The sequence below is a fragment of the Dipteris shenzhenensis genome, chromosome 15, assembly GCF_047967505.1.
Source record: "Dipteris shenzhenensis isolate YYH24624 ecotype China chromosome 15, Dip_SZ_1.0, whole genome shotgun sequence".
NCBI lineage: Eukaryota > Viridiplantae > Streptophyta > Polypodiopsida > Gleicheniales > Dipteridaceae > Dipteris > Dipteris shenzhenensis.
This window is the reverse complement of record NC_141610.1, coordinates 55,354,078-55,370,389: the sequence shown is the minus strand read 5'-3', so window position 1 is coordinate 55,370,389 and position 16,312 is coordinate 55,354,078. Positions and strand designations below refer to the sequence as shown.

Here is a 16,312-nt window from a genome sequence, read left to right as displayed (position 1 = left end):
TTTCATTGAAGCTTCCGCTTGCGGGAGAGATCTTTTATTTGTGCTTCACTGCACATACATTCAAGGAGTCAGGCAGTTCCATTGAGGAACAAACTCTTCTTTCTTTACCATGAGTTCCAGCAGCGACGTGTCGTCCTTGTTCCAGATAAAGAAGCTCGAAGGAGCTAAAAACTACGACATATGGAGGACACAGTGCTACAATGTGTTGATGCAAAAGGACCAGTACAAACCTATAAAAGAAAAGGGTGTTAAGCCCTCCAACGTTACTGATGAGCAGTGGGAGAAGATGGACAACTTGGCCATGTCTACCATTATGCTTACAGTTGTTGATTCACTGGTCGTAGGCATCAGGGATGAACCTACTGCGTGGAAGATGTGGAAACGCCTTGAGGATACTTATGCCAAGAAAAGTGCCACGGGAAAAGCTTACTGGCTGAAAAAGCTTGTTGGTCTTCAAATGAAGGAGGGGACACCTATGTCCACTCATATTATTGAGTTTAACAGCATATTCAGCCAGGTGATCAACCAGGGGTTGAAGCTCGATGATGAGCTGAAAGCTACACTCATCCTATGTTCTCTACCTGAGTCATGGGACACATTCAGGACTTCTACCAGCAACTCAAATGCCATTCTGTTATTTGCAGATGTGGAGAGTGCTCTTCTACAGGAAGAGATGAATAGAAAGAACAATTCTATTGGAGTCAAATGCTTTGAATGCACGCAGCAGGTCCAAAACACGTGGAAAAGACAAAGAAAGAGAAAGGAGCAAGTCCCGCTCTAAAAGTGATCTTGTATGCAACTATTGCGGCAAGAAGGGACATATTGAGAAAAAGTGTTTTAAAAAGAAGAACGACCTAAGAGCCAAAGAAGGCGAGTCTAAGAGCAAGGAAAAAGAGGAGCTGCATGTTACTTATGTTAGTGACAGTGACAGTGGACGTGAGATATGTTTCACCTCTACACTGGAGGCTCATACACTTCATGCTGGTGATGGATCAGATATGCTTTCCTGGATTATAGATTCAGGTGCTTCCTTTCATGTTACACCCTACAGAGATCTGTTTGTCAGATATGCAGGAGGGCAGAAGGGAGTTGTCTTTCTTGGTGATAACCATGCATGTTCGATCATTGGCATAGGTGATGTCAGGCTTGTTCTTGAAAATGGCCAACAGTTAATGCTCAAAGGAGTCAGGCATGTCCCTGAAGTGAAGAAGAACTTGATTTCCACAGGTTTATTGGATGACGATGGTTATCAGACCACCTTTGGCAGTCAGAAATGGAAAATCAGCAAAGGGGCAATGGCTATTGCCAGGGGTCCTAAGGTTGATACTTTGTACTCACTTCATGCTGGACATTGTACGCATTCCGATGTAAATGCCGCCGAGCTGCCAAAGATTTCATTGTGGCATAGCCGGCTTGGCCATATGAGTATTAAGGGAATGGAGCAATTGGCTCATTTTGGTTACTTGCCGAGTCTAAAATTTTCAGATTTAAAGAAATGTGAATTTTGTCTCTACGGTCGTCAAGTACAAATACCTCATAAGAGAAGGTCAGATCAGAAATTACAGCTCTTGGAGCTTGTACATACAGATGTGTGTGAGATGCCTACACTCTCTTTAGGAGGTTCTAAGTACATATTGTCATTCATAGATGACGCCACCCGCAAAGTGTGGGTTTACACTCTCAAAAAGAAGAGTGACACGTTCAAGGCTTTCACTAAGTTTGTTGCACTGGTCGAAAATGAGACAGGCAATAAACTGAAAGCTTTACGATCTGACAATGGTGGAGAATATTTGTCCAAAGAGTTTCAGGAATTCTGTGAGGCAAAGGGTATTCAAAGGGTGTTGTCTGCACCATATGATCCTCCACAGAATGGTACCGCTGAAAAAATGTTCAGGACCATTCAAGAGAAAGTCAGATCCATGTTGTCACATGCTGCACTGCCCCACACATTTTGGGCTGAAGCTGTAAAGACAGCTGTGCACCTTATTAATAGGTCACCAAACAAGAGACTATGTGGCGGTGTTCCTGAACAGGCATGGATGGGTAAGCCTCCGTCTTACAAACACCTACGGGTCTTTGGTTGTGTCGCGTATGTGCATGTACGCAGGGAGGACAGAACTAAACTGGATCCAAAGTCTCTTAAATGCATATTCCTAGGTTACGGTGACAAAGGTGAGATGGGCTACAGGATTTGGGATCCCAAGAACAGAAAACTTATACGCAGCAATGATGTCGTGTTTGATGAAACCATCATGTTCAAGGAACCCGTTGTACAGCAGGGACCTTTGAAAGTAACTATTGATGATGACAGGCATCATGGGCAACACAAACAGGCTGTAAATCAGCCACAACAGCAGCATAACCAGCCATTAAATGATGCTGCAGCAGGTCCTAATGGACAGCCAGGTATGGCAGAAGACATCCAAATGGATGAAGCACAGTTAGGTGATCTTCCTGACATGCAAATGCAGCCAAGAGACATGGGACAGCCACCTTATCTGGGTGATGAACAGGCTGGACAGCCAGCTCAAGACGATGGTCATTGGGTTAGAAGGTCAACCAGACCGACGCGGCAGCCAGAAAGATTTGTTCCAGGCATTGATTATTTAATGCTCACTGATTGTGGAGAGCCTTCATGCTACAGAGAGGCTAGGCAGAGGGCAGACAAGGTTCAATGGGATCTTGCTATGAAGGCTAAAATGGACAGCCTTCACAAGAATGGCACTTGGGAATTGGTATCCTTGCCTACTGGTAAGAAAGTACTGCCATGCAAATGGGTTTATCGACTTAAGGTCACACCTGGTGAAAAGCCAAGGCATAAAGCCAGACTGGTTGCCAAGGGGTTCAAGCAGGAATATGGTGTTGACTTTGACGAGATATTCTCTCCTGTTGTTAAGATGACAACACTCAGAACTGTATTAGCATTGGTTGCACATGCAGATATGGACTTGGTCCAAATGGATGTCAAGACAGCATTTCTTCATGGTGATTTACATGAGGAAATTTTTATGCAGCAGCCAGAGGGTTTTACAGTGAAGGGCAAAGAGAAGCTTGTATGCAGACTGAAGAAAAGTCTTTATGGTCTAAAGCAGGCACCCAGGGAATGGTATCATAAGTTTGATACATTCATGCGAACCCAGGGTTACAGGAGAAGTGACATTGATCACTGCTTATATACCAAGAAAGCTTCAGATGGGAGTTTACTGATCCTCATCTTGTATGTGGATGACATGTTAATTGCTGGAAAATCTCATAAGGAGATGAATGTCTTAAAAAAGCGATTGCACCAAACCTTTGATATGAAAGATCTTGGTGATGCCAACCATATATTGGGTATGCGGATACTTCGGGATAACGAAAAGCGGATGCTATACTTGTCCCAGAAGGAATACATTGGCAAGGTCTTGCAGAGATTTCACATGGAGGGGGGGAAGAGTATTGGTACTCCATTGCCTCCTTATGTGAAAATTAGTGCTTTGGACAGCCCTCAGACAGATGCTGAGAGAGCTGAGATGTCAAAGATCCCGTATGCATCAGCGTGTGGCAGTCTCATGTATGCTATGGTTGCAACCAGGCCCGATATTGCGTTTGCAGTGGGAGTGGTTAGTAGATACATGGCAAACCCCGGCAAGAAGCATTGGAATGCAGTGAAAGGTATCATGAGATACCTGAAGGGTACACAAGATTTGTGTATATGTTTCGGCAGTCAAGATGCAAAAGTGCAAGGTTATACAAACTCTGATTATGCCGGTCACCCTGATACCCGGAAGTCTACTACCGGATACGTTTTCACTTTCACTGGAGGTGCAGTGTCGTGGGTATCTAGAATGCAGCAATGCGTTGCATTGTCTACCACAGAAGCTGAATATATTGCAGTCACTGAGGCATGCAAGGAGGCTATATGGCTATCTCGGTTAGTGGCAGATTTGGGTTATCCATTGGAGATTCCATTGTTGCATTGTGACAGTCAGAGTGCCATACAGTTGGCACGTAATCCTGTCTTTCATGCAAAGACGAAGCACATAGATGTGAAATATCACTTCATCAGGGAGGTGCTTGAAAACAAGCAAATTCAGCTTGTTAAGGTGCATACAGATGACAATCCGGAAGATCTGTTAACCAAAGGGTTAGCTGCAGCGTGTTTTGCACACTGCAGATCTCTTATGGGTATTGGTTGAGGCCAATATTCTTTCTCTCCTTGAGGGCACACTGCCATCACCCCATCCACAAGGCAAGGGATCCCATGGACCCGAGTAACTACAGGACTATCATGATTGGACATGTGATGTCCAAGATCTATGTAGTTGTATTGGATGCATCGGTCAGCCTGTTCGTAGAGATGAGAGGGCTCAAAGCAGAGGGTCAGGTCGGTTTCAGGCGAGACCATGGAACTATGGTACACATACTCACACTCAGGAGTGTCATTGAGGAGGCCAGATCACAAAAGGAGAGGGTATATTGTTGCTTTGTGGATTTCGGCAAAGCCTTTGACACAGTACCTCAAGCTCGTCTCATCACACGCCTACAGACACTGGGATTTGATCAAGAGATCATCTGGGCAGTCATGGCACTTTATGAGAGAGTCTCAGGACGAGTTCGGACAGGCGCAAGTTGGATAGATGAGATCCAACTTATCACTGACCCTGTTTGGCCTCTACATCGATGAGATTGAGACTTTCATAGGGGCGTTCGGAGGGACCGGTTGCTCACTTGCTGGGATCATCATTAGGATTCTTCTTTATGCAAATGACGTGGCACTCTTGTCGTGCACACCCGAGGGGCTCCAGCGACACCTGGATGCACTGCAGGCTTTTTGTTTATCCCATGATTTTCAGGTCAACCTTGGCAAGACCAAGGTCATGATCTTTAACACCTCTCGAGCAAACATGCAATAGAAGCAGGTTACTTTTACTTTTGGTGGGTCACCAGTTGAGATCGTATTCTCATACACTTACTTAGGGGTCATCTTCTCCGGCCTGATCTTCACGATGAGACCAACGATGCAAGCTAGATTGAGCAGGGGATACGCCTCACTGGCTCGGCTAGAGAGACAATGCTTTCACTCTCACTTCCAGGACCCTCGGACCAAGGCTCTTCTCTTCGACTCCTTGGTTCGACCAGCCGGTATGTATGGCAGTCCTTGTTGAGGGCCTGACATGTCAGAGATAGAGTGGACACGGGTGGAGCGCCTGCAGATCCTCATGCTCTCTCGGATGATCCGGGGGAAACCGTCTGTACCACATCACATCATTTAGGCCGAGTTTGGTGCTTCTCCACTCCAGCTAGATGCAACCTTTTAGACCATCACATATCTACACCGGGTTAGATCATATGGGGACTGCACATCAGGGAGACAGAGGTTGCCATGGTTGGCTCTCGATTCCTCCATGAGGCTGGTAGCAGAGGGAGACGAGCGATGCTGGTGTGCACGGACTCACAGATGGTTTGTGAGACTAGGGTTCCACATCGATAGGATACCTCCTTTTCAATACAGTTTAGATGCCCCTTCGGTACTCCCACCCACCATCCCGATTGGGCCACACACCAACCAAGTCATTCGAGGGGATCTCCTGTAGCTACACACCTTTAGGACCTGGTTGGAGCCGAGGGAGCTCCCAGTGAAGCTGAGTTTCTATAGAGATTACTGTCTTCGTATTTCAGAGGAGGGATTCATCACACCACTGAGCTTCATATGCCTCACTCAGTACGGATCTCCATCAGACAGTTTCGGGTATCATCACACCGCCTCCGCATAGAGAGCGGCAGAGCAGAGGGGATTCCTAGGGAGCATCGCTTATGCATATTGTGCGATTGTCAGGAGGTTGAGTCGGAGGAGCATTTTATTTTCAGGTGCCCAGTGTACTACGAGATCCGAGGTCGCTACCACTGTCTCTTCAGAGACGGCTCCGGGCTCCTTTCCAGATTCCTCGCCTTCCTAGATCAGAGATGCCTCGCGGCCTTCATTCACAAGGGGGTCCAACACAGAGAGTACTTACTCAGGCGACGGGGCTTGGCCACATCATTAGACACCTCTCAGAGCAGGATCATAGAGTTCTTCCCATTGAGTGACATTGATCGTCCAGTCTCTAGCGGCAGATGTGACAGAGACCCCGACCTGACGATCGCAACACGACACACGAGACATCAAGGGGAGACACAGATCACTCTGGGGGACCTCCCATCATTGTTTAGACCCGGGATACGTCCCACGGGAGTCACGGTGGCTCTGGTCTTGTGTCGAGCCTCGTCCAGGAGATCAAGACGCACAGCACCCCTTGACGGGCGCTAGCGTCCCATCACCGGCTATGCACCAGCCAGGGTGACATGACATACGGAGGATTCCCCTCCGCTCCAATCTTTTTCTTTTCTTTTCATTGTTACATCCAGATGTATTTGATTATGTATGAGTAGACTTAGGGTTCAGCACGGGTGATGATGCTCGTTTCAGTAGCCCCACCCTTACTGTGATTTGTATCAGGTTTTCTTTCAGTCTCATAGACCCATTGGTCTTCCGAAGACTCTAATAAAATTTCTTTATTTCTTTCTTGCTACTTAAAGCTCTCCAAGTTGCTAGGTTGAACTGTTGAGAGAATTCAGCTCTGTGTGTGTGTGTGTGTGTGATAGTGTCCAAAAAACACGTTTTGTTAGGTGCGACAAGACATTTCTACAAAACATGGTGCTTCCAAAAGTTTTTTTGATCTTTTTTGAACTCTTAAAATTTAAGTTGGCTTTTCTTTGTGGGGTTGGTTTTTGTTAGCACTGCCCTGTAGGCAGTGCTCTGTTGACACTTTTTTAAAAAAGTGTCCCTCCACTTAGTTTAGGTCACGTTTGGCCACTCTCTGTTCTCTCTCTCTCTCTTTCCTCCCCCCCACCGGCCTCTCTCTCCCTTTCTTCCCAAATAAACTCGTCCCTCAAGGGCAGTGCTCACGAGTACTTGTACTCTCTTGTTTCTTGTACGTGTATGTGTATGTGTGTGCCTTGTGTACTATAGTCTATGTATGTGCACTATTTTTTGGATTTGTATGCGTCTTTTGTTTTTTTGTGATGTGTATGTGTTTGCACTACAGATTGTGTGTATGTGCATGCATGCACTATCTACCATAGTGTGTGTATGTGTCAGTTCCATGTTAGTCTTTAGGGCTGGAAGCCTACCAGAGCTCCTAATGGGGAGAATTTTCAGATTTCTACAGTCTTGCAGATATCTTTTTGGAAGTGACTTTGGAAGTCTCTCAAGAATAGAAAATTCAATGTTTTCTTTTGGCTTTCTATTCATGGAGGTACTGTAGTGAAACGTGTGGAGGTCTAGGTTTGGATCAACCCCTACTTGCCCTCGTTGCCTTTTTGTTGAGGAGCCCAAGAGACTCCGCGGGTCTTTAGATACCCAGTATAGCTGCTTATGCTTGGGCACTGATGACGACATAAGTGTTGTTTTGCTTGCTAAGTATGTCTTCCTTTTGTTTTTCATAAAAGTTTTTGTTTACATCTTTTTTCTTCTCTTTCATTTTCTCTTTTATTTTCTGTGTAGATTTTTGGTCTTTAGAACAACAAAATTGGTATGATTGGACATATCTAGTCCCTTCAAAGGTATATTTTTGTTGAGGAGTCCATTTGGTATTGTTATGGGAGTGAAGACAGGCGAAGGTAATTTGAAAGGGTTTGCTAGAATCTTGAGTACTTTTGTTCCCTCCCCCTTCTTCATGACTTGGGGCTCGGTGTCTTGGCTCTTTGTTTCGGGGTCTTAGATCCTTTATGAAATGCATAGCTTCTCTTGGGCTCTTGACATTTAGTCGAGTTGTGCTCGTTGTGGATGATGTTCCTTATAGATGTGCACGTGCCTCGGTGGATACTTCTCGGGAGATCTTAGCGAGCATTTCAGCGTGGCATATATGGAGATCCAGATGCACAGAGGTACTTGATGGCTCCCAGGTCTACCCTTCTCACATTTGGCCACACAGTACACACTTTGATGGCCATTTGGTTGAGCATGCAAGGGTCTTCCCGGGTGGCCTCTACCAAGAGTACTATCTTCCTCACGGAGTAGAGTGGCTCCCCATTTTCCTCGAACTTCACCACAAGTTTGAGGCGGCATTTTCAGCCTCAACCTTGGTGCTTTACTGTCTATTTTTGATGAGCAGGTTGTTGACCCACTTAGGGTATTCTATTTTTCATGCTATGCATGATGTGCTTTTGCCATGAGCATTGCTTTTGGGGCTTTTTTCATACTTAATAGAAGTGTTTTTATTGGGAAAAAACATTAAAAAATTGCAGTATCCTAAAATCACCAAGAACCCTGTAAGTGTGTGCTTTTGACCCTGCACACTTATCAAGGACTTTTGAAATCATCTTTGAGTGCTTTGGTCAGCTGCTATCAGGGCTACATTTGTAGATGGCAGTTAGTTGAGAGTACAAAATTAAGGGGTGATGTCTTGCAAGTCATTGCATTGTTGTAGTGGTTGGATTGTATCAATTGACTTGTTTTTGGCCAGAGTTTCTATTGGTTTCAGTAAATGCATGATTTTTGTGTTGATTATATGTTTTGCAGACATAGATGTAATTTGATTCTTCTGTTTCAGCTACGGTATCAATTGACTTGTTTTTGGCCAGAGTTTCCATCAGTTTCAGTAAATGCATGATTTTTGTGCTGATTATGTGTTTTGAGACATAGATGTAATTTGATTCTTCTGTTTCAGCTACGGGAAGCTGCAATCCTCGCTGTGGGTACAGTGTCAGAAGCACTCGTTGAAGCTCAGGTGTGGTTCTTTTCAACTTTTCCATTTGCAATTCTCTTCCACATTAGAATAGAGAATTCATATTGTGGATTTCGACCATAAGCCGGTCCAAGTGTTTTTTGTTTGGAAGGCTGTAATGTTTCTGGGTGTAGGTGGCATACTTAGTTTGAGAAAGCTTTTTGGGTGGATGGAGACAGTAATCACTAAAGTTTTTTTTTTGGCATGGAAATCATTTTGGCATAACTGCTCAAGACTTTCTTGATTGTCTAGTTGGGAATTGAGGATTTGGTTTTTTATGTCCCTCCGTTTGTGCTGACTGTTTTTCCAACTTTTGTTTAAATCCTTCATAAGCAAGTTGGCTTTGTTATACTTAGTGGTTGGCCCTTGGCCTTTGTTGAACTGGATTATTGAGCTCATGGAGGTCTTAGCAGGTGAATGGTGTATCTATTTTCACTGTAGAAAGATTTCTTGACAATCTTTTGCTTGAGGATCTTAGCCCAGGTGCGTGGTAATTTTCTCATGGAGCCTTTCTTGAGTATTAAGTTGTGCTGCATCATTTTTTTAAAAACATGTTGGAACTTGTATGTGATAGTTAAATTGGATTATATGCTGCAGCTGGAAAGGAGTGTCCGTTCCTTTACGGACGTGCTTTATGGGCAGCTGCCAAGTTTTCTTTTGTGGTGAGTGTATTCTTACTTGATTGGGAATTTGCATCTCCTATGACTCATTTTGGAATGCAACACAGTAGGATTTTTAAATTTCCAAACCTTATACAAGGGTTTAAAGAATGTTGGGAAATACTCACTTTAAATAATTGATGAATTCCACGGACATTAAGGAGTCCTCCAAATAGAGGCATTGCCAAATAAATGAATGAGTGCCATTGTCATTGTCGTCGGCCGTGTCTACGGAAGGCCCCCTAGTCTATTCTGTGCCTCAATCTACTGGTGAGTCTACCATGTCTCTCGCTCTGGTCCTCGGATCCACCGTCTCTTGAGCCCTACTGGTTATTTTGGAGAAACTCAGTGATCATGCTCTGAGTGGAGTTTGGCTATACACATTGATCTCGCATGTGTGTCCTAAGCAAATGCTCCTTGTGTCGGACAGCCTCATGGATGAAAGTTGCCATGCAACTTTGATCTGGATAGGACAAGAAACTAGATAGGTAGGGTCCGAAACTGTCCCAGAAGAGACAATGATATTGCTCATATATACAGGGCATTTGAAAGCGAAATGCTTCTCTGACTCGATCTCCTGTTGATCACATGCGACCCTCTCTGGGTATGCCCTTTGCCTGTACATTCTCAATGCAAAGTCGGCGTGATGAAACACGAAACTGGAGTGGGGGAGATGGATCCGTGTGTATCTTGGTGGACCAATGAAGCCGGCTGCTGAAATCCGCAAACAATGGTCCTTGTATAAGCTGAGCTTCACAGGAAGCTCACGGGGTGCCAACCAGAACCTGAATGAGTGTAGCTGTAAGAGATCCTTGTGATGTGTAACCTGGTTCACCTTGTGATGTGTGAGCGGGACGGAGGGGGCCTCAATGCTGTACTGAAGGGGGGTAATATGTCTATGTGGAGCCCCATGCTCTCAAACCAACTGCATGTGCGTGCATACAAGCACCTGTGGTCATCCTCAGTTGCCAAAGCCATAGATGAGGATAGGGTCAACCACGGTAGCATGCGTCGCCCCTTAGTGCAAGAGCCATACATCTTGGTGCGGTAGAGGTACGTCATAACTTGCATCAAGCTGTAATGGGGATCCTCCAAACTCAGCCAGGACTATCTAATGAGGGACTGAAGGGTTACTGTCCACCATCCGTGAAAGCAGGAGAGCTTGAAGCCTCTCCACTCGAGCCCAATCAGAGAGAGAGAGAGAGAGAGAGAGAGAGAGAGTTTATTAAAGTCTTCGGGAAGTTTATTAAAGTCTTCGGAGAGAGCTTGAAGCCTCTCCGCTTGAGCCCAATCTGTCACACTGTGGTGTTGGGGGTGGAATCCAAAACTTCTTTACTTTGTGTGCTCAACATGCATGTGCAAGCCAATAAATAGAGAATGCTCCAAGAGAGTTAGAGAACCAACAAAATATATTTCCGTCCAATGGACACAATACAAAAGGAGTCCAAAGTCCCACCAGAGCGTGGTCCTTTGTCCTTACCAAAAAGTGTTGTCCTGCTACCTCCATGGCACTTCTAGATCCCTAAGCCTGCGTGCTCATCATTGAGCTTCAGTTGTCTTTGTCACCGTGCCTTGATCCCTGCACCTTGATGCCGTGGAAGACAACCAAGGGTGCAGCCCTTTCTTGAGCTATGTCTGCAGCACTTTAGCTCCCATTGGACCTCCTGGATGTATGCCTAGATATATGCTACTCTGCTGCTCCAAAATGCTCCTGGAATGCTGCGGCAGTGGATGAATAATGAGCCACTAAACGGCTCCTTATATAGGGGCCAGGAGCCGCGAGATGAACCGAACAGCAGGCTCCTTTGTTGGTCAATCAGCAGGCTCCATAACCGACTGGGGCCCAGCCCCCCTGGTCTGTGGTAGGCAGCTTATTTGCTGCCCTACCAGCCCCACCTTGCCACATTGCCAGGCAGCCAGTGGCCTAGGCCCTTCCCTGCCCCAAGCAGGGGTTTTTTGCAGGCCCTAGACCTGCTGCTAACAGGCGCCTGCCTATTCTAATAGTCCCGCTTATCTATCTGGCCCTTGAAGCCTTGCCAAAAGCTCCGTCCTGGCTTTTGCAGATTGCCGTACATCACCTGCCTTCCATCCGTACTGATAACGTCAGCTGCCACGCTGGATTCCCTGCGCATATCTGCTCCAGCCAAGTGCTGACAGCCACGCACTACTGCTCTCCACCATGGTGGCTCCAAACTGCCAGGTAAATTCCTGTATGTGCTGCCCATGTGGCAGCCCCATGTGTTGATGACTCTTTGTTTGTATGCTGCCCACATGGCAGCCCATGTGGCAGCCACATAAACCCTAAGTCTACTGCCCCCATGTTCTCCTCATATGGGGGCTTACAGATGGGGAGGTGACTTTTCCAACAGCAGCTGCATGCCAGTAAGATGGCCTTCTACAGGGATCATTTCCTTCATCTCATTGAGGATGGTTTCATTCAGTCACCCGGATACTTGCAGATTCATCTATTGCATGCAGTATGGATAGCCATGGGCCAGCTTAAGACACTATTTCATAGGTTCCAGATTGAGGAACCCACACTTAGTGGCCACCGCATAGCACAGGATGAGCTAGTTCCTACACGCTAGACCCTTTAAGACAGAAAGAAAGTGATATTAACGATCTACAAGAGTCCAAAATGGCTTGTGAAACCAAAGTGTTACAATAATATCCATGGTTTCATGCAGCCACCAGGATACTTATTGATTTATCTATCACAGGCAGTATGGGCAGCCATGGGTGAGCATTGGACATCATCTCATAGGCTCTACATTGAGACTGGTCGAGAGGTCCGGGCCACACAATGCCACTGTGAGCTGAGACTATGCACCCTTTGTGACTTGTAAGAAGTGAAGAATGAGAAGCACATGCTCATGAGATGCCCTTGGTACTATGAGATACATGGAAGATACCATTGCCTCTTTGAGCATAGTTTCATGACATGCAACTCTCATTGAGTATCCAGGGAGCATATGTCCTATTCAGGGTACCTTTCTTGCAACCTCCCAGAGATAAGGCCATCTCACGGCGTCTGATAGTCAAATCTACAGGTGTCTCATCTTTGCTTCCGATGGCTGGCCTCCTCAATAATAGCTCTCAGATTGAAGATGTGATTTAATGTGGAGTGGTCTTAATGTGGAGTGGTCTTACTTGAACGTTGCTTGACCCCCCGCACGCATGCTTGCCCACTCAGCCTATTGACTAATGTTTATCTCTAATGCCAATCCATGTACCTTGGCCATCAACCATGATGGTCTAATGCTTGCCAATGTTCATATGATCTCTTGCTTTGTGTGTTGGGGATATGGTGTGAGTGGTCCAAATTGTGGGGAAGCCTTTACAGAAGGCTTCATTGACTAGCTTGGCCAAGATTGGTGCTAGTGTTTCCCAACCATGGGCTGGGAGTTTTTCTTAAAGGCAATCATGATCTTTGGCTTTGGCATTTTGAAGCGTCTTAATAGCATCCTTTAGATGGGAGGTAGTGAAGAGAGTGGAGTTGTGGGATGAGGAATGTCTAAGATGTCCGGTTGGGGATATTTATATAATGTAAAGGGCGAGGTCTTGGATGGGGCATTGTGACTCTCTAACAGTTTCATCCAAAACTCTTTGGAATTGCTACTTTAGAGTATATTCAATAAATCTTGCTGATACTTTGCAAGAAACTGTCATTTCTTATTTCGCACTAAGTGTCGATACGCCTCACCTGTTTGTTCCTTGTGTGGGTACCCTTGTTTGGTCTTAGAATGCTAGTGTCTGTCTAAGAGCTTTGCACTCTACTATTTTGATGAATCGGTCTTCCCTGTGGATCTAGCTGTGAAGGAAAATGGTGTTTGGCTGCCATGTGGGATGGAGTGAGTGAGGAGTTGGGATTTGGCATCAAGAGTGAGCTAGCTGTCTATGTCCTGTAATAGAAAATAAAGATTGGCAAGGTAGCTGCCATATATGTGATCCAGGGAATAGTCAAGTCATATTCGTAATATGTGGAAAGCGCAAGAGGGGGCATATGTGGGATGGGATGGGGTAAGGATAGGTGGAAGGAGATATGAGAGTGGTCAATCCAGAGCATGAATGGGTGGACTGTGATGTTGGAAATGTGTGGTATGAAATCAAGAGACCAAATGACATAATCAACAACACTATGGTCTCCTGGTGAGCTTCATGTGTATGTCTCTGAGCCATATCTCGGCAAGCCGTTATACATGATCAGCTTGTCCCGGCATTGAAGTCCCCATGGATCAGAACCTGTCCCTGCTGCCCCTATCTCTGTATTGTCCTCATATAATGGGAGCTAGGTGGACATGTGTGCACCCTCTGTGGCTGAGTGAGTTTATTGCTCGATTTGGAAATAAGTTCAGACCTGTCCCTGCTGCCCCTATCTCTGTATGTCCTCATATAATGGCACATAGGTGGACATGTGTGCACCCCTGTGGCTGAGTGAGTTTATTGCTTATTTTGGAAATAAGTTCAGAGCAGGGTGGTTCAGGGTGGACACTGAAAAGGGAGGAGTGGCTCAAGGATTCCAACAGTAATTAAGATATCAGCTCATTGCGCTTTGTGGCTGAATCAAGGATGGCAGCAGAACTAGGAAACAGAATAACTGGTATGTTTGTTGCAAAGATTTGGTACTATTCTGCATAGAGACAATAAAGATGAAGTCTCTCTGAGCACAAGAACTGATGTGTTTGTTGTTTTCAACAACTTGGTACTGCTCAGCATAGAGACAGAAATGTGGACTACTTTTTGATTAGCCTTCTACTTTAGTGCTAGGCTTTTTCACGGCCAAGTTGGCCCTTCACCTCTGGAGTGCCAACATAAACTCAGTACGAAGACCTTTGTATAAATGGATGCTTAAGTATGTGTGGGTGTGTGGATTTGTATGTGTGAGAGCATATGTTTATACTATGGTCTACACCCACAGTGATGACGTCAGTGGAGATGTCATAGTAGCTAGTCCCTTATATGCATGATGGAGTTTATGGTTTTCAACCTTACGAATGACTATCATGAGGTCAGTATGTGTTGTGTTTTTAGAGGATGAGTCTGGGCATGTTCCTGGAGTCATCTAGATATACACCGCTCAGCATAGAGACAATCAGTGTGAAGTCTCCCTCAGCAGCAGAACCAGGGCCGTCAAAATGGCTATTTCTCTTGTTTTCATTTCTACAATCTATTTTTGTATATTGAGTTGCCATTCACTGCAGTTTTATCCATTGTTGTGTTTGGCTTGACCTGTACTCTAGAAAAGGGATGTTGATTCTAATGTTTTGTCATTTATTATGTATGACATTCAAGCTATGTGATTTTGGGATTTTGCACAGCTTATATGACCTAGAATATTGACTGCTGAGATGTGCACAGATTGATGCAAGGAGGTGTGAACAATTCCTGTATGCTGCCATAGAAGGCTTGGAAGCTAACACGTAGGCTATTTCCTGATTTAGACTTGCAATGACTGGGATAACACGTGAATTTTTGTGTTTGGGGAGCTAAGATTGTTGCTTTGATTCAGCTCTGCATCAATAAAGGTTGGTGCATGCCGTGCACTTTTGGAACTGCTCCCAAGGTCTAGCATTGATGTGCTTCGACCACAAATGGAAAAAGTGTTCATAGCCCTTGGAAATCTGTTGCAAGAGGTATACGTCCTTCCCCCAAATTGCTGTTGCCTTGAATGCTGCCGTCTGGCCTTGACTTTGGTGCATGCATTGTGGCTGCCATGTTATGCAGGCATCGGACGATACTTTGCATTTGGTCTTGGAGACTTTACAAGCTGCTGTCAAGGCAGGTGTTGCACTTTCTCTGTCTCACCCATTTTTATATATTCTGCATATCTGTGTAGTTTGTTCATTTTATTGCACCTAGATGCCTTGTTTGTGCTGCCTGTTTTCACATCATAATGGATACTTTGTATGGCATGGAGCACATGTATATTAGAGGTGTTGACTCCTGTATTATGTTGCATGGATTAGCTTTCCGAAGTTGTAAGAGTATCATGCACTAGCGATGAATTTATTTTATGTAGCTTCTCATATTCCCATCATAGGAATACCAGATGTGTGCAGTCAGTGGCCAGCGAATATAAACGTGTTGTCTTTGCAGACCCACAAAGCTCTGTTGCAATGGAGTCTAAAGTCTCCCCACTTGTACTCACTGTTTGGATACGTCAGATCTCTGATCCCTTCGTAAGCATAGATGCACTGGAGGTTCTGGAGGTAGTTTCTAAGATTCTATTATAATGAGAACCTCTTTGGATGTGTTCTCAATATTTTCACCTTCACTGAGCTTACAGGATGAATGTGTTAGTTCATGAAAACATTTATCTGGTATTTCAGGCACTCAAAGATACACCAGGATGCCTGGAGCCTTTGCTATCACGGGTTCTTCCATTTGTTGGTCCTATCCTTGCTAATGTAAGGTGCCAACTTGGGGTCAAAGCTCGGGGCTTTAGCATATATCAGTGCTGGAAGACTTGTATTTAAGACACTGTGTATCACTATGAGCTGGATTTTATCAGAGAGAGTAGTGATTTGGGCGGGTGTATTAAGAAATTGTTATTGTTTCTTGTCACTGCAGTCCGCAAATCAGGCAACTGGTGTTGTATCTGGCGCACTTGATTTGCTGACAATTTTACTTAAGGTGAGGATTTTGGGACGATTTGTTTCTTGACATGCAACCTAACCAGAAATATAGAGGCATGCAGGTGATTTTGAGTTGTGGAAAGGTAGATTTCGATTAAAGGTTTTTAATGCTCCTTCCATCTCTCTTACTCGTTTCAATGTTACAGAATTCTTCAACAGAGATAGTGCATGCAGTACATGATGTTGCCTTCTATTCTTTGGTTGGGCTAGTTCTGCAAAGTGATGACCACAGTGAACTTCAAGTAGGTTCTTGCTTGCTTGCTTTAAACCA

At 45.0% G+C, this 16,312-nt stretch overlaps 1 protein-coding gene across 1 annotated transcript in view; it reads left to right on the top strand.

Moving 5' to 3' along the window:
- LOC147894013 (ARM repeat superfamily protein) overlaps positions 1–16,312 on the top strand; it is a 114,630-nt gene that overhangs the window by 41,142 nt on the left and 57,176 nt on the right. The window contains exons 15-24 of the mRNA XM_087386102.1: positions 8,691–8,744; positions 9,161–9,230; positions 9,345–9,409; positions 14,765–14,826; positions 14,916–15,039; positions 15,131–15,188; positions 15,503–15,615; positions 15,736–15,813; positions 15,977–16,039; positions 16,188–16,283. Of these exons, the coding sequence (XP_087242228.1) occupies positions 8,691–8,744; positions 9,161–9,230; positions 9,345–9,409; positions 14,765–14,826; positions 14,916–15,039; positions 15,131–15,188; positions 15,503–15,615; positions 15,736–15,813; positions 15,977–16,039; positions 16,188–16,283 (783 nt within the window). The remainder of the gene's footprint in view (positions 1–8,690; positions 8,745–9,160; positions 9,231–9,344; positions 9,410–14,764; positions 14,827–14,915; positions 15,040–15,130; positions 15,189–15,502; positions 15,616–15,735; positions 15,814–15,976; positions 16,040–16,187; positions 16,284–16,312) is intronic.